The sequence below is a fragment of the Molothrus ater genome, chromosome 32 (assembly GCF_012460135.2).
Source record: "Molothrus ater isolate BHLD 08-10-18 breed brown headed cowbird chromosome 32, BPBGC_Mater_1.1, whole genome shotgun sequence".
NCBI lineage: Eukaryota > Metazoa > Chordata > Aves > Passeriformes > Icteridae > Molothrus > Molothrus ater.
In genome coordinates, this window is record NC_071659.1 from 1,164,891 (window position 1) to 1,190,063 (window position 25,173).

At 52.5% G+C, this 25,173-nt stretch overlaps 1 protein-coding gene across 2 annotated transcripts in view; it reads right to left on the reverse strand.

Moving 5' to 3' along the window:
* The window catches only part of LOC118700605 (otoferlin-like), a 116,765-nt gene that overhangs the window by 37,218 nt on the left and 54,374 nt on the right, over positions 1–25,173 (reverse strand). For both annotated transcript variants that reach the window (XM_054518088.1, XM_036405157.2), the window contains 14 exons: positions 24,095–24,157; positions 23,175–23,259; positions 21,500–21,659; positions 20,122–20,308; positions 17,265–17,451; positions 15,446–15,669; positions 13,467–13,575; positions 12,800–12,983; positions 8,172–8,292; positions 7,109–7,209; positions 5,929–6,019; positions 4,605–4,721; positions 2,082–2,234; positions 700–889 (listed from right to left, as the gene is read on the reverse strand). In XM_054518088.1, the coding sequence (XP_054374063.1) occupies positions 700–889; positions 2,082–2,234; positions 4,605–4,721; positions 5,929–6,019; positions 7,109–7,209; positions 8,172–8,292; positions 12,800–12,983; positions 13,467–13,575; positions 15,446–15,669; positions 17,265–17,451; positions 20,122–20,308; positions 21,500–21,659; positions 23,175–23,259; positions 24,095–24,157 (1,972 nt within the window). The remainder of the gene's footprint in view (positions 1–699; positions 890–2,081; positions 2,235–4,604; positions 4,722–5,928; positions 6,020–7,108; positions 7,210–8,171; positions 8,293–12,799; positions 12,984–13,466; positions 13,576–15,445; positions 15,670–17,264; positions 17,452–20,121; positions 20,309–21,499; positions 21,660–23,174; positions 23,260–24,094; positions 24,158–25,173) is intronic.

The following is a 25,173-nucleotide window of genomic DNA, read 5'->3' on the forward strand; positions in this document are numbered from 1 at the left end:
CATGTTTTTTTTCTCCTTTTCTTTGGACCTGTTTAAACCTGGACTGAACACCAGAAGAGCACCAGCGGCTCCACCTGTGGCCCACCGGGCCGGGTCTAGGCCGCGGCATTTCCAGCGCTGGAGGGACTGATAAGGGACTGATAAGAGACTGATAAGAGACTGAGTGAGCCAAGCTACAGCCCACGGAGGGACTTTCTGAGTCTGTCATCTCTTCAGAGCAGTGAGAGGTTTTATTGTTTGATATTGTTCATTTTTGGTGTGCTGGTGCATGCTTTGCCTGTTAAATAAAGGGGTTTTTTTCCCACTTTTCTCCAAGGAAATATTTTCCTGAACTGACAGGGGGAGGGCCTGCTTAAAGCTGCTTTCTAGAGAAAACCACTTTGGAGGTTCCCAAATTTGCCCTAAACCAGGACAGAGCCCATCCAAGGCACATCTCAGGAGCCTGGATTTGCTCGTGGCTGAAGGATTTCAACTCAAAGCACGAATCCCAAATGGATATGGAATTTCCTTGGCATCCCGCTTGTGTTGTGCGCACCACAAAAAACTCCGAACAGGATCGGGATGAAGGGACACAATTCCCACCCCCATCTCTCATGGGACAACTGGAACAACGTTCCCCTTAGCTCCTGGAAGCCCTTGGAGCAGGAGGTGTCCAGCCAGGCTCCCTCCCACCCCCTCCACCCCATGGGAACTCCTTACTGGTGTACAGGAGGCTGATGGGTGGGAAGGAGGGCAGGTTTTGTCCTCGGGGCGTTTTCTTCTCCTCGAACCCACAGGGGAGGCCGCTGAGGAAGTCCTTGCGCTGCTTGTTGAGGCCCAGCCACAGGTAGATCTCCATCTTGGCCTGGACTGTCCAGCCAGCAGGGCCAAAGCCCCTCTTCCCGGGAAGCTGAGCACAAGGGAAGGAAGAGTTCACACGGATATCAGGAACATGGACAGACAGACAGAGCTGTCTGGGAGCGCCCAGCCTCTTTGGGGCATTGTGCTGCTGTTCCTTAAACCCAAGGATCCTTCGGGATCGTGACACTGCTCTGGCTCAGGCATTGTCCTCTTCTCACTGTGGTTTCCATTTTCAAAGTGTCTTAGGTTGGAAATGCAAGGTGTGGCTGGGGGTGTGTATTCTATTTTCCATCCGCCTGAGGTGGGGCAGTTATCCTCTGTTCGTCGGGCAGTTTTCTTTATCTCTTCCACAACCAACCCTCCCTCCGGGAGATATCTTCTGTTCATGGGCCATTAATTATTAATTATCTTCTGTTAATGAGCCAGTGGGTGTCACTGCATGGCTGATAAAATTCCACCATCCCAATGAGGGGTGTTCTGCCCAGGGGAGGAGCCAAGCATTCCTACCTGGATACAATCTGAGATTTTGGGATACCACGGCAGCCTTTGCCCGCTGCATTCCCAGAGGAGCAGCTTCTGCTGCCCTGCATGGCCAGAGGGAGCCCAGGCCCATCTGCAGCAGCCCTGGAGCTGCAGAGGAAAACTCCCCCCTTGTGCAGGATCCCTGCTCCAGCAGAGCCACAGCTGGCACTGCAGGAGGGCTGAGCCCCCATGGGATGGGGCTGTGCCACCCCCTGACACACAGGGGGACAGAGCATGGTCTGACCCTGGCAGTGTTGTTTTGTATTATTGTGATTTTATTTTATTTTATTTTGTTTTATTTTAATTTCTTCCTTAATAAAGAATTGTTACTCCTGCTCCCATATCTTTGCCTGAGAGCCCTTTAATTTCAAAATTACAGTAATTCAGAGGGAGGGGGTTTGCATTCTCTATTTTCAAGGGAGGCTCCTGCCTTCCTTAGCAGACACCCGTCTTTTCACACCACGACACTAAGCCAGAAATTCTCTGGATTTCCTGCTGGATCAAACACCTCTGTCTTCCCAAACATTTCCCACTTACCAGGACCGGGTAAGTTCAGTGCCTCACCCTCCCTAGGAGCCGATTTCCACCCCTACCAGCAGAGCATGGATCACATTTCTCCAATATTCAAACCCCAGAAAAAATGGATGCAAAACCCTCATCCTCATCTCCCAGATTCCCTCCTCTTGGCCGCAGCTCCCCTGGGCCGGAGGGATCCTCACCTTGAGGAAAACTGTCTTCACTTTGGCACAGTCCTTGCCCATCTCCTCGTCCACGATGGAGTACAGGATGTCCTTGGAAGGGATGCGGGCGTAGGCGATGCGCTTGTTGTTGCTCATCATCCAGATGAAAACGTCGGGAATCGTGTGCTGGGGCTGGGAATGCCACAGGAGAGCACCGTCAGCGCCCCAGCTCCGACCACTGAGGCAGTGGTGGGGCTGGAGAGCTGCTGGAGGCAAATCCAACAGAATTCCATGGAAGGTGGATGCGTCTGCGGCCACAATGGGGGCACTGGAATTGTCTGGAGATTCCCACTCCCCAAAAAGCTGCTCAGAGCTGAGGCCCTCAGGAAAGAAACTGGGATTTATTGTTGCTGTAAGGTAGAAAAATAATTAAAGGAAGGCCTCATAAAATCAGGGCCTGCTCTGTTAAATAGACGGCACGTGAAAACAATCCTGGTGTGAGCAGTTCATTAACACAACAATCTATTCCTGCGTGAAAAACAACTGGCAGCTGCATAAACATTAAATCTATCCCGTGAGAATCAGTGAGGAAAATATGTAAATAATTTAAGAATAATAATTTAAGAATAATAATTTAAGAATAATAATTTAAATAAATTAAGAGATTTGATGGACAAGTAAAATGCCTTTTGCTAACCAATAAAATAATTGGCAAAAAAAAGCTCCTAAACAACTGGAGTCACACATGAGGTCTGTAAAACTGTAGGAAAACGAGTTATGTGAATAAAGAATTGGATTTTTCTGATTTTTTTGGCATGAAGAAAATGGAGTCTTGTGGCGGGGATTGAAGGTATTTGAGATGACAGTTTGTGTTTAGATTTAGGTGTTTATTTTTTTAAATTAATGTTATAGTTTCACAGCTGTGAGTTCTGTAGTTTTTTATTAGAAAGGTATAAAATGGTTAACTATTTTTTGTTATAAGGTCTTTTAAGGTTAAACTATTTAATTAAGAAATGATACCTAAATTATTTTCTCTTTTAATCTAATAACTGATCACTCAAAGTCTGTAATGTGGACTTTTCTGTTTAATTACAAAATACCATTTAAACTCATGAAGAAGGAAGAAAAAGGTAAAGAGCAATTTGTTTTTGTCTCAAAACCTCCATTTTGCTTTACAATTATTACTATATTCTAAAACCCCAAACTCTAAGTTTTCCACCTTGTGACATCACAGACTTCTAACCAACTCCACACCCACAATCCCACTGCTATAATTTTATTTTGGAAGCCTTCTTTACAGCCTCAGGTGAAATGCAGTGTTCTCTTGTGGGTCTGTGCCTTCCAGCACAGAAAGTTTAAAATTCTATTTAGGGTTTCAACAGTGTCTTGTGTGATTTAGGCCAATAATTTATGTCGGTTACAAGTTTAAAAATCTGGGCATAGAAGACTGAAGGTTTTTGTTCTCTCCTCCTTCAGGGGACCTGGGGAGGGGAGGGCAGCAGCCGTTCCTCATCCCTGTGTAGAGAAGAGGTTCCCAGTCTGGACTGGGCCCGTCGCTCTTCACATCTGGGCTGGGTCAGGACCAAGGAAAGCCTGGCTGAAACCAGAGATGGAGCTGGGAGCCTTCCATGGGAAAGGGAAGCGGGAGGTGGAACAGCTTCAGCTTCAGGGAGGGACAAGAACCGCCTGTGAGCCAGTCCTAAATTGGAAAAATGTCATGGAAACATTCCGTAGCCTGAAGGGGCTCCAGGAGAGCTGCAGAGGGACTGAGGACAAGGCCTGGAGGGACAGGAGCCAGGGAATGGCTCCCAGTGCCAGAGGACAGGGATGGATGGGATCTTGGGAATGAGGAATTGTGCCCTGGCAGGGTGGGCAGAGGCTGGGCTGGAATTCCCAGAGCAGCTGGGGCTGCCCCTGGATCCCTGGGAGTGTCCAAGGCCAGGCTGGACATTGGGGCTTGGAGGAACTTGGGACAGTGGAAGGTGCTGGGGTTGGAACTGGATGGGATTTCAAATCCCTTCCTACCCAAACCAGTCTGGGATTTATTTAATGTGTCACCTTACAATTCCTGATTTCCCAGGGATTCAGAGGGTCCCTTCACAGCTGGGACTGGCTGAAACATCTCCAGCTCTGCTGAGGGAGGACCCAGCTCTGTCCCTGCCTGAGAAACTCTTAAATTTTTTTTATGTCTGCTCATTCCCACCCAGGAGTGCCCTGGGATCATGGGGCGACTCATGGACTTGGAACGGCTCCTTGCAGAGGGACCTCTCCTGCCCTTGGAGGTCTCCATCCATCCATCCATCCATCCATCCATCCATCCATCCATCCATCCATCCATCCATCCATCCATCCCATCCCATCCCATCCCATCCATCCCATCCCGTCCATCCCATCCCGTCCATCCCATCCCGTCCATCCATCCATCCATCCATCCATCCATCCATCCATCCATCCATCCATCCATCCATCCCATCCATCCATCCATCCCATCCCATCCCATCCCACCTTTCTGTCCCCACAAGCTGCCCCAGCCAGAGCCGCCTCTACCCGTGAGGGACCCACCTCGTCCGCCAGGAACCGCAGCTTCTGCAGGAAGTTCTGCACCAGCTTCAGCTTGTCCTTCATGGTGTTCCTCTTGATCTGGGAGCGCAGGGCCGTGGCCTGCTGGGCCATGTTCTCCTGTGGACACAGCCGGGACATGAGGACACAGCTCGGACCGAGGAAAGGCACCTCAATCCCACCACGTCAGGATGGACACCTTCAGAAACCCACAGAGGTGTCACCTGAGCTGGGAGAATTTTGGGGTGGCTTAAGGAAGGTGTCGCCCTGTTCTTCTAAAGTTCTTCTAAGCCTTGTGATGTTTACATTTTTGTAATGGAGTTTCTCACGCACTGTTCATGTAAATAATGATTGTTTTGCATTCCTTTCTGGAGGAGGAGAGAACTGATGGACCGTTGGTTTGACCAGTGTGGTTGGAGAGGTGGCAATTTCATCCTCCAATCCACGATCACTTTTGAAATTCTATAAATATTGGAGTTCAGAAATAAAAACTGCCCCTTTTTTGCCTTGGACATCTCAGGGTGTGAGTGTCGTTCATTTTGTGTCGTATTGTGTGACACAAGGTGTCACACAAGGTGACACAATTGTGATGAGGAAGGTGCCTCACCCGCTGTCACCCAGCCCCTGACCCTTGGAGCTTCCACGTGAACGTGAAGAATTTAACATTCCTGTCTCTTGACTGGAGTTGGTGGCCACTGGAGTTGGTGACCTTGGCCATGCCAGCTGGAGAAGCCACCAGCTCCTTGTCAAGCTCTCCTGAACATCCTTGGCAAGGAGCAGGGCCACCAACCCCAGCCCTCTGTCCCTGGAGCAGCTCTGCCTTGTGTGGTTCCCAAAATCACCCCAAATCTCAGTCCCTGGGGCAGCTCTGCTCTGAAAGTGTTCCCAAAATCACCCCAACTCTCGGTACCTGGGGCAGCTCTGCTCTGTGGGGTTCCCAAATTTCCCTTTCGAGCTCTGTGATCCCAAATTTCTTTCCAGAGTCTGTTGGAGGAGAGCCAGCAGAGGCAGAAGTGACACCTGGGACTTTGCTAGACCCAAGTGGGCCTTGGGGTCAGAATTGAACCCCAAATCCCCAACACGCAGGCACTGGAAACCAACATGTCTACGGACCAAATTCCTGCCCCTTCTCCGGAATCGTCCTCCACTCTTCCCAAAACTTCTCTGAACAACCCATACCAGGGCCTGACACTCTCCCAGGGAACAATTCCTAATTCCCAATATCCTTCTGGCACTGGGAGCCATTCCCTGTGTCCTGTCCCTCCATGCCGTGTCCCCAGTCCCTCCCAGCTCTCCTGGAGCCCTTTAGGGGTCGGATCCCACTCACCAGCTCCCTCATGCAGGATTTGAGCCTCTCCCGGTCCAGCCTGGTGCGGGACGAGTGGTGCTGGTCCTTGTCAGCCAGGGTCAGGAAGCGCCTGCAGGAAAAGGGAATTCCCATGGGAATCCTTCACGGGGTTCCTTTCCTACCCCACCAGCCTGACCATGTCCCTGGAAAATGCTCGAATTCCCACCAATCTCCAACAAAATTGTGGATGAGAGGCCGGTTCGCACCTTGGATCAGGAAGGGACAGTCGGTGTCATCAGGTGTCACCAGGTGCGACCCAGAATTCCCAAAATTCACAGAATCGCAAGGTTGGAAGAGACCTCTGAGATCATCGAGTCCAACCCAGCCCCAAGACCTCAACCAAACCCTGGCGTCCAGGCTTCTCCTAAACACATCGAGGGATGGTGACTCCACCACCTTCCCGATGAATCCCAAAATTCACAGAATTCACAGAATCACTGGGTTCGAAGAGACCTTAAAGGTCATCGAGTCCAACCCCGCCCCAACACCTCAACTCAGGCCTGGCACCCAGCGCCACATCCAGGGTTCTCCTGAACACATCCAGGGATGGTGACTCCACCACTTCCCAGGTCTCGGGGAATTCCCAAAATTCCCAGAATTCACAGAACTCACAGAATTCACAAGGTTGGAAGAGACCTCCAAGACCATCGAGTCCAAGCTGTGGGAACTCAGCACATCGCTCACAACCGAACCAGACACAACCCATCCCCAACACCTCAACTCAGCCCTGGCCCCCAGTGCCACATCCAGGCTTTGTTAAACACACCCAGGCATGGGGACTCCACCACCTCCCCGGGCAGAACATTCCAGAACTTTATCACCCTTTCTGTACAGAACTTTTTCCTGATATCCAGCCTAAATTGCCCTTGGTGCAGCTCGAGGCTGTGTGCTCTGGTTGTGTCAGTGCTGCTGGAGAAAGAGCCCAGCCCCAGCTGAGCACAGGCACCTTCCAGGCCACCAGCCTGTGGGGGCCGCAGGACTGAGGTGTCCCCCCCCGGCTTTGGGGTGTTTGGGGTGCAAGATGGAAGCACCAAAAGATCCAGCACGGTGCCAGTGTCGTGGAACGTTGTCCCGCCATCCCCAGGACAGGGCACGGTGAGGTGACATTCCCCTGGGAGCAGGGACCTGGACAGGGCCACCTTTCCCACGTGTCACTCACAGGCAGCCGCTGCTGAGCTCCTCCAGGACCCCTCGGAGCCGGCGCTCCGGGTGCGGCTTCTCCGTCTTGATCATCTCCTGCACGTCGTTGAGGCCCTCCTCCTGCGGCACCAACGGGGACGGCGTGAGGGACGGGGCGCTGGGAACGGCCTGGGATCACCTGGGTGGGCTGGGAATCACCTGGGGTCATCTGGGATCACCTGGGATCATCTGGGTGGGCTGGGAACTGCCTGGGATCATCTGGGCTGGACTGGGAACCGCCTGGGATCACCTGGGATCACCTGCGTGGGCTGGGAATCACCTGGGATCACCTGGGATCATCTGGGCTGGAAATCACCTGGGATCACCTAGTCTGGGAACTACCTGGGATCACCTGGGATCACCTGGGTGGGCTGGCATCACCTGGGATCACCTGGAATGAGCATCACCTGGGCATCACCTGGGATCACCTGGGAATCATCAGATCTAGGCTGGGAATCACCTGGGGATTATCTGGGGTCACCTAGGTGGGCTGGGAACAACCTGGGAATCACCTGGGAATCACCTGGGCTGGGAATCACCAGGGATTACCTGGGACCATCTGGGCTGGGAGCCGCCTGGCCTCCCCACCCTCACAGGGAAGAATTCCATCCCAATATCCTTCCCAAATCTCCCCTTTCCCAATTTTTTTTCCCATTCCCCTTTCTCCTGCCCCTCCAGGTTTGTCCCCACTCCTTCTCCAGCTCTCCTGGAGCTCCTTCAGGCTCTGGAAGGGGCTCTGAGCTCTCTGTGGAGCTTTCCCTTCTCTGGCCCTGCCACATGAGGGCTTCACCCCTCCAGCCCAGGTGACACAGCCTCCCCACCCCTGTCCCCTTTCGTGGGGACACCTGGATCTGACCCTCTGAATTCTCAAGGAGCTGCTGGAATTTTGGCGATTCCTCGCTGGAAATGTTCCCCTTTTCAGGCACTCTCCATCCCTGCTTTGCTTTTCCCCCGGCTGTGGCTGTGCCCGGTGCCAGCCCCATGTCCCAGCAGTGTCCCCCTGTCCCTCCACCCCTCCCTGTCCACCCTTGTCCACCCCTGACCAGCTTGTCCGCGATCTTGTCCATGATGTTGGCGTTGTAGAGCCGGCGCCGCTGGTCCTGCCACCAGCTCCGGATGTAGATGCAGGGCTTCTTCTCCAGGTAGGGCAGGTGGAAGTAATTCCTGCAAAAAGAGGCAGGAGAGACACTCCATGAGGGTGACAATCCTGGCCTGGAGCAGCCCCCATCCCACCCCTCTCCCGGGAGGCAATGCCGTGGTGGGAGGAGGGATATGGGGGAGCAAGAGTGGGAAGGAGGCGGCCTCAGCTGCATCCTGGAGAGCAGAGGCTCCGTTTTTCCCGAGGCCATTCCCAATTCCAGGCCCAGGGTGGATGGGTGCAGTGCCCAGGGGCTGCCCCATCCATCCCGGGAGTGTCCAAGGCTGGGCTGGATGGGGTTTGGAGCAGTCTGGGATGTGGCAGCAGCTCTCTGGCCACAGAGAGGAACAAACGGCTTTCCCAGGCATGGTTCTGTGAGGAAACATGAGGAAAGGCTGTGAGAAGATCAGAGAAAAGAATGAGAAACAATCCTTATCTTAACTGCACCTGCTGCACCTGGTGTTTGTGAGCATGTGGAATGTGGTATGGAGATTTGTTTACCAAAGGATGGTTTCTTAATTAGCCAGTGGTGATGGTGTTTTAATTAAAGGACCAATCAGGTCCCGGTTTGGACTAGGAATCACCTGGGATCACCTGAGTGTATCATCACTGTCTATAAAAACAATGAATTTCTTAATAAAGATTAATGGAACGGAGGCTCCGTTTTTCCCGAGGCCATTCCCAATTCCAGGCCCAGGGTGGATGGGTGCAGTGCCCAGGGGCTGCCCCATCCATCCTGGGAGTGTCCAAGGCTGGGCTGGATGGGGTTTGGAGCAATCTGGGATGTGGCAGCAGCTCTCTGGCCACAGAGAGCAACAGATGCCTTTCCCAGGCATTGTTCTGGAAAAAGTCTGTGAGAAGATCAGAGAAAAGAATGAGAAACAATCCTTATCTTAACCTGCTGCACGTGGTGTTTGTGAACACATGGAATGTGTTATGGAGATTCATTTACCAAAGGACGGTTTCTTAATTAGCCAATGGTGATGGTGTTTTGATTGAATGACCAATCAAGTCCTGGTTTGGACTAGGAATGACCTGGGATCACCTGGGTGCATCATCATTGTCTATAAAAGCAATGAGTTTCGTAATAAAGATTAATGGAACAGAGGCTCCGTTTTTCCCGAGGCCATTCCCAATTCCAGGCCCAGGATGGATGGGGGCAGAGCCCAGGGAATTGCACCCATCCATCCTGGGAGTGTCCAAGGCTGGGCTGGACGGGGTTTGGAGCAATCTGGGATGTGGCAGCAGCTCTCTGGCCACAGAGAGGAACAAACGGCTTTCCCAGGCATGGTTCTGTGAGGAAACATGAGGAAAGGCTGTGAGAAGATCAGAGAAAAGAATGAGAAACAATCCTTATCTTAACCTGCTGCACCTGGTGTTTGTGAACATGTGGAATGTGGTATGGAGATTTGTTTACCAAAGGATGGTTTCTTAATTAGCCAGTGGTGATGGTGTTTAGATTGAAGGACCAATCAAGTCCAGCTGTATCACAGCTGTCCATAAAAGCAGTGAGTTTCTTAATAAAGATTAATCTGCAATCATGGAGTCTATGCTAATTATTACCCAGCCGGGTAATACTGGGACAGTGGGATGTGTCAGGAACTGCGATGATCTTTAAGATCCCTTCCCACCCAAGCCATCCTGGGATTCTGGAACCTCCCAGTTGCTCCAAGCCCTGCCCAACCCGTCCTTGGAACAGCCAAAGGAAGGGTGATCCACACTTTGGGAACACTGGCTGTGAGCCAGGATCCAGCACCTGGAAAGGGGAATCCCACTGCACCTGGAAAGGGGAATCCTGCTGTGCTGCACCTGGGAAAGGGGAACCCTGCTGCACCTGGAAAGGGGAATCCTTCTGTGCTGCACCTGGAAAGGGGAATCCAGTTCTGCTGCACCTGGAAAGGGGAATCCTTCTGTGCTGCACCTGGAAAGGGGAATCCCATTTCACCTGGAAAGGGGAATCCTGCTGTGCTGCACCTGGGAAAGGGGAATCCAGTTCTGCTGCACCTGGAAAGGGGAATCCTGCTCCTCCTGGAAAGGGAACCCTGCTGCACCTGGAAAGGGGAATCCTGGTGCTCCTGGAAAGGGGAATCCTGCTGCACCTGGAAAGGGGAATCCTCCTGGTGCTCCTGGAAAGGGAATCCTGGTGCTCCTGGAAAGGGGAATCCTGCTGTGCTGCACCTGGGAAAGGGGAATCCTGCTCGGTGCACCTGGAAAGGGGAATCCTGCTGTGCTGCACCTGGGAAAGGGGAATCCTGCCCTGCTGTGCCTGGAAAGGGGAATCCTGCTCTGGTGCACCTAGAAAGGGGAATCCTGCTGCAACTGGAAAAGGAATCCTGCTGCTCCTGGAAAGGGGAATCCTGCCCTGCTGCACCTGGAAAGGGGAATCCTGCCCTGCTGCACCTGGAAAGGGGAATCCTGGTGCTCATGGAAAGGGGAATCCTGCCCTGCTGCACCTGGAAAGGGGAGCCCTGCCCTGCTGCACCTGGAAAGGGGAATCCTGCTCTGCTGCTCCTGGAAAGGGGAATCCTGCTGCTCCTGGAAAGGGGAATCCTGGTGCACCTGGAAAGGGGAATCCTGGTGCTCATGGAAAGGGGAATCCTGCTCTGCTGCTCCTGGAAAGGGGAATCCTACTCGATGCACCTGGAAAGGGGAGCCCTGCCCTGCTGCACCTGGAAAAGGAATCCTGCTCCTCCTGGAAAGGGAACCCTGCTGCACCTGGAAAGGCAAATCCTGCTCTGCTGCTCCTGGAAAGGGGAACCCGGCTGCTCCTGGTATCACCAGGAGTCAAATCCAGCTCCAGCCCTTCCCGGGAGTTCCCACCAGGAGATGTCAGCAGAGCCCCATCGTTGAGTTTCCCAGCTGCCAGAGGATGGAGATGTTTTGGATAAACAGGGTGGGAGAGGCCCCAGAATATCAGAACTCCTCATCTCCCCTTGGGATTCAGCTGGAGAAGGAGGTGAGGAACAGAGGAGGGAATTCCAAGGGAATTTATCTGTGCTGGATATTGATAAAAGCAAGGGAAGGAATTCCAGTGGATTTATCTGTGCTGGATATTGATGGAAACAGGGAGGGAATTCCAGGGGATTTATCTGTGCTGGATATTGATAAAAGCAAGGGAAGGAATTCCAGGGGGATTTGTCTGTGTTGGATATTGATGGAAACAAAGGAGGGAATTCCAGGGGGATTTGTCTTTGCTGGATATTCATGGAAACAAGGGAGGGAACCCCACGGAGACTTTTCTGTGATGGATATTCAGGGAAACGTGAAAGGGAGGGAATTCCAGGGGATTTAACTGTGCTGGACATTGATTGAAACAGGGAGGGAATTCCAGGGGGATTTGTCTGTGCTGGATATTCATGGAAACAGCGAGGGAATTCTAGGGGGATTTATCTGTGCTGGATATTGATTGAAGCGAAGGAGGGAATTCCAGGGGGATTTTTCCATGCTGGATATTCATGGAAACAAGAGAAGGAATTCCAGGGAGATCTGTGCTGGATTTTGATGGAAACAAGGGAAGGAATTCCAGGGAGACACCTATCTTCACTGGATATTTTTTTTTTCCAATTGATTAAATCAGACAGTGAATTCAATTAGCACCAATCTGCTGCTAAAAGTTGATTAAAATCCACTTTAAGTGAATCTCATAATCTTAAATCCAATTATGTTTCTTGGTATGCAAATCCAGACCTCCCCGGGCACATCTCACCAGGCAGAGGATTTGAGCCTTTTCATCCCAATTTCCTGCATTTGTAGGATGCATTTGCAGATTTTTTTCCTGCAGTTTTTCCATCTGGGATCTCAACACTGCTGAGGCCACCACTGACCCATGTCCCTAAACCAGGACAGTCCCAAGGTGCCACACAAGGTGGACACACTGACCTCTCTGTGCCCAGGGGGACACACTGACCACGCAAATCCACAGGGACACACTGACCAGTGCCCAGGTGGACACACTGACCACACAAATCCACAGGGACACACTGACCAGTGCCCAGGTGGACACACTGACCACACAAATCCACAGGGACACACTGACCAGTGCCCAGGTGGACACACTGACCAGTCTGTGACCAGGTGGACACACTGACCACACAAATCCACAGGGACAAACTGACCTAGTGCCCAGGTGGACACACTGACCACACAAATCCACAGGGACAAACTGACCAGTGCCCAGGTGGACACACTGACCACACAAATCCACAGGGACAAACTGACCAGTGCCCAGGTGGACACACTGACCACATAAATCCAGGTGGACACACTGACTTGTCAATGCCCAGGTGGACAAACTGACCTGTCCGTGCTCAGGTGGACAGACTGACCAGTGCCCAGGTGGACACACTGACCTGCCTGTGAACAGGTGGACACACTGACCACACAAATCCAGCTGGACACGCTGAATCAGTGCCCAGGTGGACACACTGACCTGTCCATGCCCAGGTGGACACACTGACCAGTGCCCAGGTGGACACACTGACCTGTCCATGCCCAGGTGGACACACTGACCAGTGACCAGGTGGACACACTGACCTGTCCGTGACCAGGGGCTTCATGGGCTGGGATGAAGAAACAGAAACCAGCTCTCCATCCTCGCCAACTTCATCATCGCTGGAATTCTGGAGCAGCTCTGACTCCTCCTCGTCCCCATCCCCTCCCTCTTTCTTCCTCCTCAGGAGGGGTTTGCTGGAGCCATCCACCTGGTTGCCATAGTTACCTCAAAAAGGAAAACAACAAAAAAATATGGAATCGATTCCCAGGGTTATAACTCCCAACTCTGGGATTGAATCCGGGCTGGCAAAAGTTTTCTCTGCTGGAATCACAGAGAATGCTGGAGATTGACTTCCTGGAATCACATCCAGGAGCTGGAAATTAAGGAGAGGTGTCCATGCCCTGCTCCTGCCCCCTCTCGATCCCCTGGGAATTCCCTGGCATCTGCAGAGCATGAAACCAGGATGGGAGAGAGGGATCAGCCCCACTGGGTGGAGCCCAGCAGGCACAAAATGGGATCCCACATCCCTCATGCCCATGGAGGAGCCATTCCCTGCTCCCCAAACCTGCTCTAGCAGGGGCTGGAATGGGAAATCAGGAATAAACCCCACCCCAAAGTTTGGATTCTGATTTCCACCACCATCACAACTCCCCAAAAAACCAACCAACCAACCAACCAACCAACCAACCAACCAACCAACCAACCAACCTATGGTGACCTCGAAGTTAATGGGTTTGTCCCCAATCTTCCTGTCGATCATGGTGGCCTCCAGGAAGGCTCCGAAGAGGAAGAATTCCTCCATCTTCCCGCTGCAGTTCTGCCGGAGAAAAGAGATCCCAGGGCTGAGGGCCGGGGCCAGAGGGAGACACAGGTCCATCCCTCGGGATGCCATTTCCAAAGGCACCGGGAGGGTTTTGTCTCCCATGTCTTGGCTTGTTGTAGAGAGTGTTTAATTAAAGATTTAATTTTAATATTTTTTAATTAAAGATAACTTTGAGCTGTGTTGGGATCCATCGCCCCTTGCCCCAGGAGGGGCTCTCAGGGATATTCAGGAGTAAAGGCCTGGGTTCGCTAAACTGGTCAAACCACCCGAATCCAGGTGCCTGGGTGCCCCGGTGGAATTGGAATGGTTCTGTTTCCAGGTGGTTTCATTGCCTATGTATGGCTGGGAAATAAAGGAGACTGGTTTCTTGGTTTCTGATTGAAACCTTGTTTTCCAATTGAAACCCATCAGAATAAGAGTGGGATAACTGGAATTAGGGGATGAGTCACTGTCCATGAGTAATTCCCACTTGGAGAAACATCCCTGCGTTGAGGAGATGATGGAAACTGCGGAATGGTTTGGGTGGGAAGGGACCTTAAAGATCATCCAGATTAATAGGCTGGGACACCTTCCTCTATGCCAGGGTACTCCAAGCCCTGTCCACCCCGGCCTGGGACACTTCCAGGGATGGATCAGCCACAGCTCCTCTGGGAAAGCTGTGCCAGTGGCAAGCAACGTCCCAATGCTCCTAAGGGAAGTGAGCACTGGAATGATCCTAAAACCTGGAATCCTGCAAGGTTTACTTCCACTGCTCTGTGAGATCCAGAACAGCTGGGACAACACTTGAAATCACAAAATTCGCAGAATTCACAGAATCACCGGGTTGGAAGAGACCTTCAAGATTATTGAGTCCAACCCATCCCAAAGACCTCAGCTCAAGCCTGGCACCCAGTGACACATCCAGGCTTCTCCTAAAAACATCCAGGGATGGGGACTCCACCACCTCCCCAGTCCCCGGGGAATTTGGGAACTCTGGGGTTCTGGAAATCCCAAAATTCACAGAATTCACAGAATCACCAGGTTGGAAGAGACCTCCAAGACCATCGAGTCCAACCCATCCCAAACACCTCAACTCAACCCTGGCAGCCAGTGCCACATCCAGGCTTTGTTAAACACACCCAGGGATGGGGACTCCACCACCTCACCGGTCCCCAGGGATTCCCAAAATTCCCAAAATTCCCAGAATTCCCAGAATTCCCAGAATCACTGGGTTGGAAGACACCTCCAAGGCCATCAAGTCCAACCCAGCCCCAACACCTCAACTCAACCCTGGCCCCCAGTGCCACATCCAGGCTTTGTTAAACACACCCAGGCACGGGGACTCCACCACCTCCCCGGGCAGAACATTCCAGAACTTTATCACCCTTTCTGTACAGAACTTTTTCCTGATATCCAGCCTAAATTGCCCTTGGTGCAGCTCGAGGCTGTGTGCTCTGGCTGTGTCAGTGCTGCTGGAGAAAGAGCCCAGCCCCAGCTGAGCACAGGCACCTTTCAGGGGGTGATGGGGGCACCCCTGAGTCTCCTTCTCTCCATGGCACCCCCAGCTCCCTCAGGGCTTCCTCTCAGGGTTTGTGTTCCCAGCCCCTCTCCAGCCTCGTTTCCCCCTCTGGACACATTCAAGGATCTCAAGGATCTCTTGGGAACGTCCTTCCCAAACTGAGGGGCCAGAGCTGGACGCAGCACTCGAGGTGTGCCCTCAGCAGTGCTGAGCACAGGGGCACAGTGACCTCCCTCCTCCTGCTGGCCACCCCATTCCTGATCCAGGAAAATCCTCGATTTATGAGACCAAAGGTAACAATCCAATATTCCCAAGACCCCAAACTGCCCCCTGGATGCTGTGGGGTCACGGGAGGGGGGGACTTACAGCAGCCACCGCCGTGGCCTGCTCCACTTGCACCTCAGTGGAGCTGTTGATCTCAGGGTTGGTGGTGTCCAGGATCTCCACGGCCAGGCCCAGCAGGAGCCGGGCGCGGAAGGAGACGCCCTCGCCCAGGCCCTCGTTGAGCTCCTGGTGCTCGTCCATGAGGGTGTAGTTCCGCGTGGAGCCGTACATGTTCACCCAGGCGGGGCCGAAGGTGGGCAGGAAACCTGCGGGGGAGGAAGGGGCAGGTGGGAAGGGGATGGAGAGGGAAAAGGGAACGTCTTGGTGCCCGTGGGTGGCGTCACTTTCCTGCTCGCTCTGTGGTGACACAGACGTGTTCTTGTGCGTCCGTGGAAGCGTGGCTGCCGCCATCCATGGGGACAGTTTTCAGGGAATCCCAGGATGATTTGGGTTGGGAAAGAGCTCCTGGACCATCGAGTCCAGCCTGATCCCCACCTTGTCCCCAGCCCAGAGCACTCAGTGCCACATCCAGGAATTCCGTGGACGCCTCCAGGGATGGGCACCCCAAACCTCCCTGGGCAGCCCCTGCCGAGGCCTGAGCCCCCTTTCCATGCGGAAATTCCTCCTGGTGTCCAACCAGAGTGAGTGGAAGGATTTAAGTCTTTCACCTCAATCTCCTGCCAAATGCATTTGCAGGAGATTTTTCTGGCAGTTTTTCCACCCGATCCCAGCACTGCCAAGGCCTCCACTAACCCATGTCCCCCAAATGGATGTTGCCGCATCCAAATGGCTTTTAAATCCCTCCAGGGATGGAAACTCCACCCGTTCCAGGGATCAACAGCCATTTCCAGGAAGGAATTTTCCAGATATCCACCCTGAGCCTGCCCTGGCCCAGCCTGAGGCCATTTCCCCTTGTCCTGTCCCTGTTCCCTGGGAGCAGAGCCCAACCCCACCGTGTCTTTGCAAGTTGCTCTTCAAAATATCAGCCGTGATATTTTCTGAAAAATCTTTTTGCTGGGATTTTTCTCCTGTGAAGCTGAGAGGCCTCAAGAACAAAATGTAACCAATGGTTATCTGTTGCTGTGGAATGCAACAGGTGGATCTGTGATTGGCCTCATGTGATTGTTTCTAATTAATGGCCAATCACAGCACAGCTGTCTCGGACTCTCAGTCAGACACAAGCTTTTGTTATTCGTTCTATTCCTTCTTTTCTTAGCTGGCCTTCTGATGGAATCTTTTCTTCTATTCTTTGAGTATAGTTTTAACGTAGTTTTAATATAATACATATCATAAAATAATAAATCAAGCCTTCTGAAACATGGAGTCAGATCCTCGTCTCTTCCCTCATCCTGGGACCCCTGTGAACACCGTCACACCCCCTGGCTGTCCCCTCCTGTCAGGGACTTGTGCAGAGCCACAGGGTCCCCCCTGAGCCTCCTGAAGTTTTTTGCGGGGAAATTTGCAGGCAAAGCAGTGGCGGGAACTGGGCAGGTCTTTGGCAACTCCCCATTTTGAGGTTTGAGGAAGGAGGAATGTGCCAGGTGACACCACGCTCCGTTAGTCCCTTTCCAGTCCCGCGGCTTGTTTCCCATCTTTGCCCGCAAACGCTCATCCATCCACGGAAATTTTTGGAAGAGCAAATTGTTCTGGGGTGTCTTTGCTTCCAGGCATTGGCTGAAGGTTTGTGGCGAATCCTGGTTTTCAGGGCGTTGGCCCAGGAACCTCTCACATTTCAGGACATCAAGGTCCCTCCTGATGAGCACCCAGGAATTCCAGGGGCGTGAACGAACCCGGACAACTTCGGGAGCTCTGCCAAGGGAATGCCCCTGTAGTTTTTATGCCGCCCCCACCTCAACGTTACCTTTGTCCCCCTCGTTGGAGACCTTCCTCAGGTCGATGAAATGGGTCCCGATGGCCACGTCGTTGACCTTGTCCGAGTCCCGGATCTGGATCTTGATCCGCTTGCACAGCGGGGGAAACATCTCCGTGAAGATGATTTGCTCGTTCCAGAGGGGCTCGTAGCTGCTCTTCTGTATGGATGTCTTTCCCTGGGAACCCGGAGGAGACGGGTATCAGACAAGGGTTGAGTAAGAGATGAGAGATGTGGGACTCCAGGCGCAGTCAAAATGCAGTTTATTGTACCCAGGGTGTTACAGCAGTCCAGGGTTGTGGGATGTTGGAGCCCGGGATGCTGAGAATTTTAAACTTTCTGTGCTGACAGACTCTGACCCAGAGGAGAGCACTGCATTTGACCTGGGGCCGTGGAGAAGGCTTCCAAAACTGATTAATAGCACTGGGATTACGGGTGCGGAGTTGGTCAGAAGTCTGATATCACAGGGTGAAAAAACTTAGATTTGGGGTTTTAGTGTGTGGTGATATATGGGAGTCAAGATGGAGAATTTTGGGCCTGGGTTAGATGTCTTTTTTGCACCTTCTTCTTCATGGATCTGGGTGGTTTTCTCTAATTGGGTGAAAAATGTCCTGATACATTGATGGAGAATTTTGGGTGTGGGTTAGAGCCAATATGAAGAATTTTGGGCATGGGTTAGATGTCTTTTTTACACCTTCTTCTTCATGGATCTGAGTGGTTTTCTCTAATTGCGTGAAAGATGTCCGCATTGTGGGTTTTGGGTGGTCATAATTGGGTCAGAAGCATAAATAATATAGATGTCAAATGTTTATTGGGTAACTGGGGCTTAAATAGCCTTGAATAAACACCATTTTAGCTCATTTTTTTTAGGGAGAGCTCACATCTGGTGAGTTTGTAATAGATAAGGATAATAAGCTTCAGAGTGAGACCTTCAAAAACAGCATCTCCCGAGTTTTATTCGCCCTGACCTTGGAGCAAGAAAGAACCTGAATTTCCAATATGGGTGACAGAGCCACGCCTACAGCTGTCAGTTCCAGCTGCAGGCAAGCCTGAAGACCTTTTAGCTTTGGTTACATTGCATTATATATTTTAAATTAAATAAATTTAATTTATTTTAATTATATATTAAATCTTAATATATAATCAGCCAATCAATGCCTTTGCTATTACCTATAGCCTATCACAACTAATCTCATTACCATAGCATGGTCAGTACTATCCAACCACACGATTTGGAATGTTACAGCTTGAGCTTAAAGTTGTTTTTCTTGCAGTGGAAAATTCTTAGATCTTTTTTACGCTTGCCACACCAGTATGTCTTGTTTGCCTGTGGAATCTTTCTGCTTGGTAAAAACATCTTTTCATTTGCAGTCAGCTTATCCTTTGCTCTAAGTCAAAAAATCTCTTTCCAACTCGACACAACCTTTGCTTTCTTAGTTGTCCAGCAAGACTGGCTCAGCAATCCTCAATTTACACATCTATTATTATTCTTCTATATCAAAACTTGCTTCCATCTCTATTTCGTTCTCGGGTTCTACATTCAGAGATCTTTCTGCCAAGCATACGTATCTGTGAAAGTTTCTTGTCAAACTTCCATCTTTCCCAGCAGGTTGGATCTCCCAAACCATCCCTCACCACCTGAGCTGCTCCCTTCCACCCGCCCCGCCCTCTCCTGAGCAAGGAATTCTCCTCCTCGACTGGAAAGGCCTCAAACTCACCCCAGAGAGTGAAAATAAAGTGACACCATGCCCATCTCAATGTGCCAGGTGACATCACGCCCATTTAGATGTGCCAGGTGACACCACGCCCATCTCGATGTGCCAGGTGACACCACGCCCATCTTGACCAAGGTGACACCACGCCCATCTCAATGTGCCAGGTGACATCACGCCCATTTAGATGTGCCAGGTGACACCACGCCCACCTTGATGTGCCAGGTGACACCACGCCCATCTCAATGTGCCAGGTGACACCACGCCCATCTCGACATGCCAGGTGACACCACGCCCATCTCGATGTGCCAGGTGACACCACACCCATCTTGACCAAGGTGACACCACGCCCATCTTGACATGCCAGGTGACACCACGCCCATCTCAATGTGCCAGGTGACACCACGCCCATCTCGACATGCCAGGTGACACCACGCCCATCTCGATGTGCCAGGTGACACCATGCCCATCTTGACATGCCAGGTGACACCACGCCCATCTCGATGTGCCAGGTGACATCACGCCCATTTAGATGTGCCAGGTGACATCACGCCCATTTAGATGTGCCAGGTGACACCACACCCATCTCAATGTACCAGGTGACATCACGCCCATTTAGATGTGCCAGGTGACATCATGCCCACCTCGATGTGCCAGGTGACACCACACCCATCTCAATGTACCAGGTGACATCACGCCCATTTAGATGTGCCAGGTGACACCACGCCCATCTCGATGTGCCAGGTGACACCATGCCCATTTAGATGTGCCAGATGACACCATGCCCATCTTGACCAAGGTGACACCACGCCCATCTCAATGTGCCAGGTGACATCACGCCCATTTAGATGTGCCAGGTGGCATCACGCCCACCTCGATGTGCCAGGTGACACCACGCCCCTCTTGATGTGCCAGGTGACACCACGCCCATCTTGACCAAGGTGACACCACGCCCATCTCGATGTGCCAGGTGACACCACGCCCATCTCAATGTGCCAGGTGACACCACACCCATCTCAGCATGCCAGGCGAGACCACGCCCATCTCAATGCACCAGGTATCACCACGCCCATCCTGACCTGCAAGGACCACCGAGACCGTCTATGGCCACCTGCTGGCGTCACCTCCGCGCTCACCTTCTGCCCCGCGAAGGCCACCTGCACGTAGGGGTCCACCAGGTCCTTGTTCTCGCCGATGAGCGCCTTCTTGACGTTGGCCATGATGCTGGTGTTCATGCGCGGCAGCCCCTCGGCGCGGTAGATCTTGACGTAGAACCGAGCCCACTGCCGCTCCGGGGGGACCCCGTCGGGGAGCAGGAGGTTCCTGGAATGTCAGGGTGGAGTTGGGAACAGCTGCTGGGGTGGGGTGGGGGTGGCCAGTGAATCCCATCTCTGTTGGATGGGACGACCTCCATCCAACCTTTGTGGTCCCACAAACGACCAGAGAGGAGCTGCTCCATTTTCCGAGCACCTGATTCCTTCCACTTCCACTCCATTCCGTGGAAATGGAACGAATGGGATTTTGGAAGAGTTGCTTTCTCCTTATCAAGGGGACCTTGGAGGATTATTTTGAGGATGAAATTAACTCCATCTGTTTGGGTTTTTTTTTTTGGCTTTCCTCCTCTGCAGGAATAAACGGGAATGCTGTGAACAAAATATTTCTAGGGAAATTCTAGGAATTGCTGGAGCCGTCCATGATTGGTGGAAGGTGTCCCTGCCCATGGCAGGAGGGTTGGAACAAGGTGATCTTGAAGACCCCTTCCAAAACAAACCTTTCCAGGATTTTAGGAATAAGTAGGAGAACATCACCACTGCAGCATGGGATGAAGCCCAAAGTTCTGGAGGTGGTTCCTCAAAGCCCAGCAAGTCAGGAGAGCTGTGCTGCTGGTTTCTGGCTGTTAATGGGCTGGACTCAATCCCAGAGGCCTTTCCCAACCTAAACCATCCCATGATTCCACATGGGGAGAACCTCAGAGGCAGATTTGAAATGGAGATATTAATTTAAAATATTCATTCAGGTTTGAAATGGAGATACAACGGGAAAAGTTTTGGGGCCGGAATCAAGCCTGAAAGCTCCTGATTTTTGTTCCACGACCCTTGAGATGTTCTGGACAGTCCAAGATCCCTGTCCACACACACAGCCTGGGAAATCTCATGCAGACTTCCCTGCTTTGCCTTGGGGTGTGAAATCCCATCCCATTATCCCATCATCCCATTTTCCCGCCCAGGGCCCATCAGGAGCATCAGGGGGCATCAGGCTGGGTGACACCAGCCTGGCGTTGCTGTTGAGTTCAACCACCAGCAGATGGTCTGACCCTACAGGAAGGACAACTCTGTGCTGGACACCACCTGGAATTGCACCAGAAAACCCAGAAAACCACCAGATTGGTCCCTGTGCCTTTCACAGCTCAGGGTTTGCCGCCAGGTTTGGATCCTGTGATCCCACCCAAGGGAAAGAAAGGCGGAAAGGATTCCCAGGGGAGCCGGGAAGAAGCGGATCCCAGCAGATCCCTACCCTTCGATGTCGTCCTCCTCCGTCTCGTTGGCCTTGTGCGGGGTCTTGATGTTGTCCCCTTTGCCCACCACGGCGATGTCACACTTGAGGTAGCCCTTGAGGCCGGCTGTGAGGTCCTCGGGGTCGGACAGGATGGCCCATTTGTGGTAGAACTGGTGCTCTGCAACCCGGGGGACAAGAGAGACCTTCCAGACAGAGCCAATGCCACCCGGACACGGCGTTCCATGGGGTAGGACCTGCCCTGTGCGCGAGGAATCCCAAAAAACCCCTGGAAAATCCACTGGGAAGGGGTGTCTGGTGTTGGAGATGGAGAAACAATGGGATAAGCTGGAGGGGGCTGGAGTCTCAAGTCCCCACCCTGGAGGGGTTTAAAGCCGTGTGGATGCGGCCCTTGGGGACATGGGGCAGTGGTGGTGGCCCTGGTGGCGCTGGGGAGGGCTGGACCCGATGGTCAGCAGCTCTGATCAGCCTCTCCCTCTTTTCCAGGCTTGGGTGAAACGCGGGGCAGGGTCCAGCCCTGGACATTCCTGCCTGGAATGTTCACGGCCTGCCTGGGAATGTCACCTGGGGCTCCTTCCTGGGCAGGGCAGGGATGGACACCAGCACAGCCAGGAGGGATCTCAGGGACACCTGGGACAGCTGGAGAAGGGAAGGATCCAGGGAGAGCTCAGAGTCCCTTCCAGGGCCTCAAGGGGCTCCAGGAGAGCTGGGATTGGGGCAAGGGCTGGAGGAGCAGGAGCCAGGGAATGGCTTCCAGTGGGAAAGGGGAGCTTGGGATGGTGGGATCCTGGGAAGGGATTCCTGTCTGGGCTGGAATTCCCAGAGAATCCCTGGCATTGTCCAAGGAAAGCTTGGATGACTTGGACGACTTGGGGCTTGGAGCAGCCTGGGATAGTGGGAGGTGTTGGAGATCAAGGGACACTCAGGATCCATCCCGAGGGATTTTTATGGGATTCGGGGATTGAAAAAGGAAGGGAGACCCTCCCTGGAGTCCCAAATTCCCAGTGAAGGCCCTGGATCCCGAAATTCCTTCCCAGAGAGGAGTCGGGATGGGGCTGGATCCAATGGCAGGCTGGGAGAGCAGCTGGGAATGTGCAGCTGGATCAGGGGAGGATCCAGGGAATCCTTGGAGCCGCTTCCCCATCCCAAAGGGGCTCCGGGAGAGCTGGGATTGGGGCAAGGGCTGGAGGGGCAGGAGCCAGGGAATGGCTTCCAGTGGGAAAGGGGAGCTTGGGATGGTGGGATCTTGGGAAGGGATTCCTGGCTGGGCTGCAATTCCCAGAGAATCCCTGGATCCCTGGCAGTGCCCAAGGCCAGGCTGGACATTGGGGCTTGGAGCCACCTGGGACAGTGGAAGGTGTCCCTGCCCATGGCAGGGGTGGAATTAAATTATCTTTAAAGTCCCATCACACCCAAACCATCCTGTGATTCCACGATTCCAGGATGGGATACAGACCCTTCTCCAGAGGTGCCAAGTGCTCTTCCCTGACCTACAAGTGACTCCAGGTGACTCTTTTATATCTTGGATATTTACACTTAATAATTTCCAATCATTTAATGCTCGGAAAGCATTTTCCAAGGAATCCAGCCCCTGCCTGACTCTTTTGCCAAGAATTTTTCCTCCTCTGGGCAGGTGCAGGTGCCGGGGAATTTTTAACAAACGACATTCACGTACCAGGCTGGGTATAAACGGTCCCAACATCCATCTTGAAGGACCCCACCAATGTCCCGCTCCTCAGGAGGTTTTTGGAGTGGATCACCTGGAAATCAAGAGGGGAAAACCACTCAGGAATTCCCCCAGGACCTGGGAGCCACAGAGTCGTTGCAGAGGTCTCCAGGATGGGATGGGAAAGGAGCTGAGGAGTTTTCCCCTGGTCCGGGGAGGATTCAAGGACACCAAAAGGCCCAGTGGGGTTGGCAGGTCCTGATTAATGGGATTGCCGGGAAGTTTGTGTTTGGAATGAACAAAAAAATGCAAAGAAATTAACCTTTGGAGCAAGATCCCTTTTCCAGCCACTACAGCAGGAAACACTGGGATATTTGACTGAGAGAAGAGCCTTTAAAATGCTCAGAATTTGAGGAAAATTGGGAGAAATTGCGCACCCAGTCTGTGCACCGGGATGGATATGAATGATCCTAATTAGTGTGCCCTAATTGGACAGGGAATCTGGAAGTCTTGTCCATCGCCTTCCTGGGTTTGGGCGGGCTGAAAACTCAGTTTTGCTCTCAGCATTCCCAATCCTGGATTTCCACAACAGCTCTGATGCCCCAGGAATCTCCCCGGCAGACTCTGGAAGGTCTTTCTTCTCCACAAGAATGAATAAATAAATAAATTCCAAGGTTTGGTTCTAATAAATAAATTCCAAGGTTTGGACCTCTGGAATGCCAGAGATCTGCCCATGAAGGGACACAGGGGATGCAGGAGCTGTGTGGAGCCAGGAACGAGGGTCAGAACAGAAAAACGGACTGGGGGTCTGCAGAAAGAATTCCTGCTGGGAATCTCACATCAAGGACCTTAACTCCATCCCAAAAATGGGTGGTTTGCTTCCAAAGCCCCCCAGAACGGAGAAGGACAAGGATATCGGGGTCACTTACGGAGAGCTTGATGATCTTGTCGAACATGACGTCGGGGGGGACGTGGAAATCGAAGACGAAATACTGGAAGGGAAAGAGGAGTGGTGAGGGGTGGGATCCGTCAGGATTGAGAACCCCCCGGAGAAGCTGTGGCTGCCCAGGGGTGCCCACGGCCCAGCAGGGATGGATCCGTGTGATCCCAACACCGAGCGTGGCACCACACGGATCACCAATGGGAATGTGGGGAGCCAACAGAAGAGGAGATTTCTCAGAAAACCTGGGAATCATTGGTCACAAAATTCCAGAGGGCAAGGGCTTTGTTTCTCCCGTGTGATTTGAGATTTCTCCTTATTCCGGCAGGAATTTAACCCAAAAAAACCCCACGGATAAAAAAAGGATCGAGGGCAGAGTAGCCCAGAGGGATTGAAAACCCCCGGAGGCCTGGGGGAGTTCCTGCAGCCCATGGCCCAGCAGGGATGGATCCGTGTGATCCCAACACCGAGCGTGGCACCACATGGATCACCAATGGGGGATGTGGGGAGCCAATAGAAGCAGAGATTTCTTTGAAAACCTGGGAATCCTTGATCACAAAATTCCAGAGGGCAAGGGCTTTCTCCTGTGTGGTTTGAGATTTCTCCTTATTCCAGCAGCAATTTAACCCCCAAAAAAACCCATGGATAAAAAAAGAAATCACAGGACCAAGGGCAGAGTAGCCCAGAAGGATTGAGAACCCCCCGGAGAAGCTGTGGCTGCCCAGGGGTGCCCACGGCCCAGCAGGGATGGATCCACATGATCCCAACACTGACCGTGGGACCACATGGATCACCGATCCCTCACTGAGTGTGGGGAGCCAATGGAAGCACAGATTTCTCAGAAATTCTGGGAATCGTTAGTCACAAAATTCCAGAGGGCACAGGATTCGTTTCTGCTGTGTGGTTTGAGGTTTCACCTTATTCCAGCAGGACTTTAACCCAAGAAACCCCACAGATAAGAAAGAAATCACTGGATCAAGGGTGGAATAGCCTGAAGGGGTTGAGAACCCCTTGGATGCCTGGGGGAGCTCCTGCAGCCCATGGCCCAGCAGGGATGGATCCACGTGA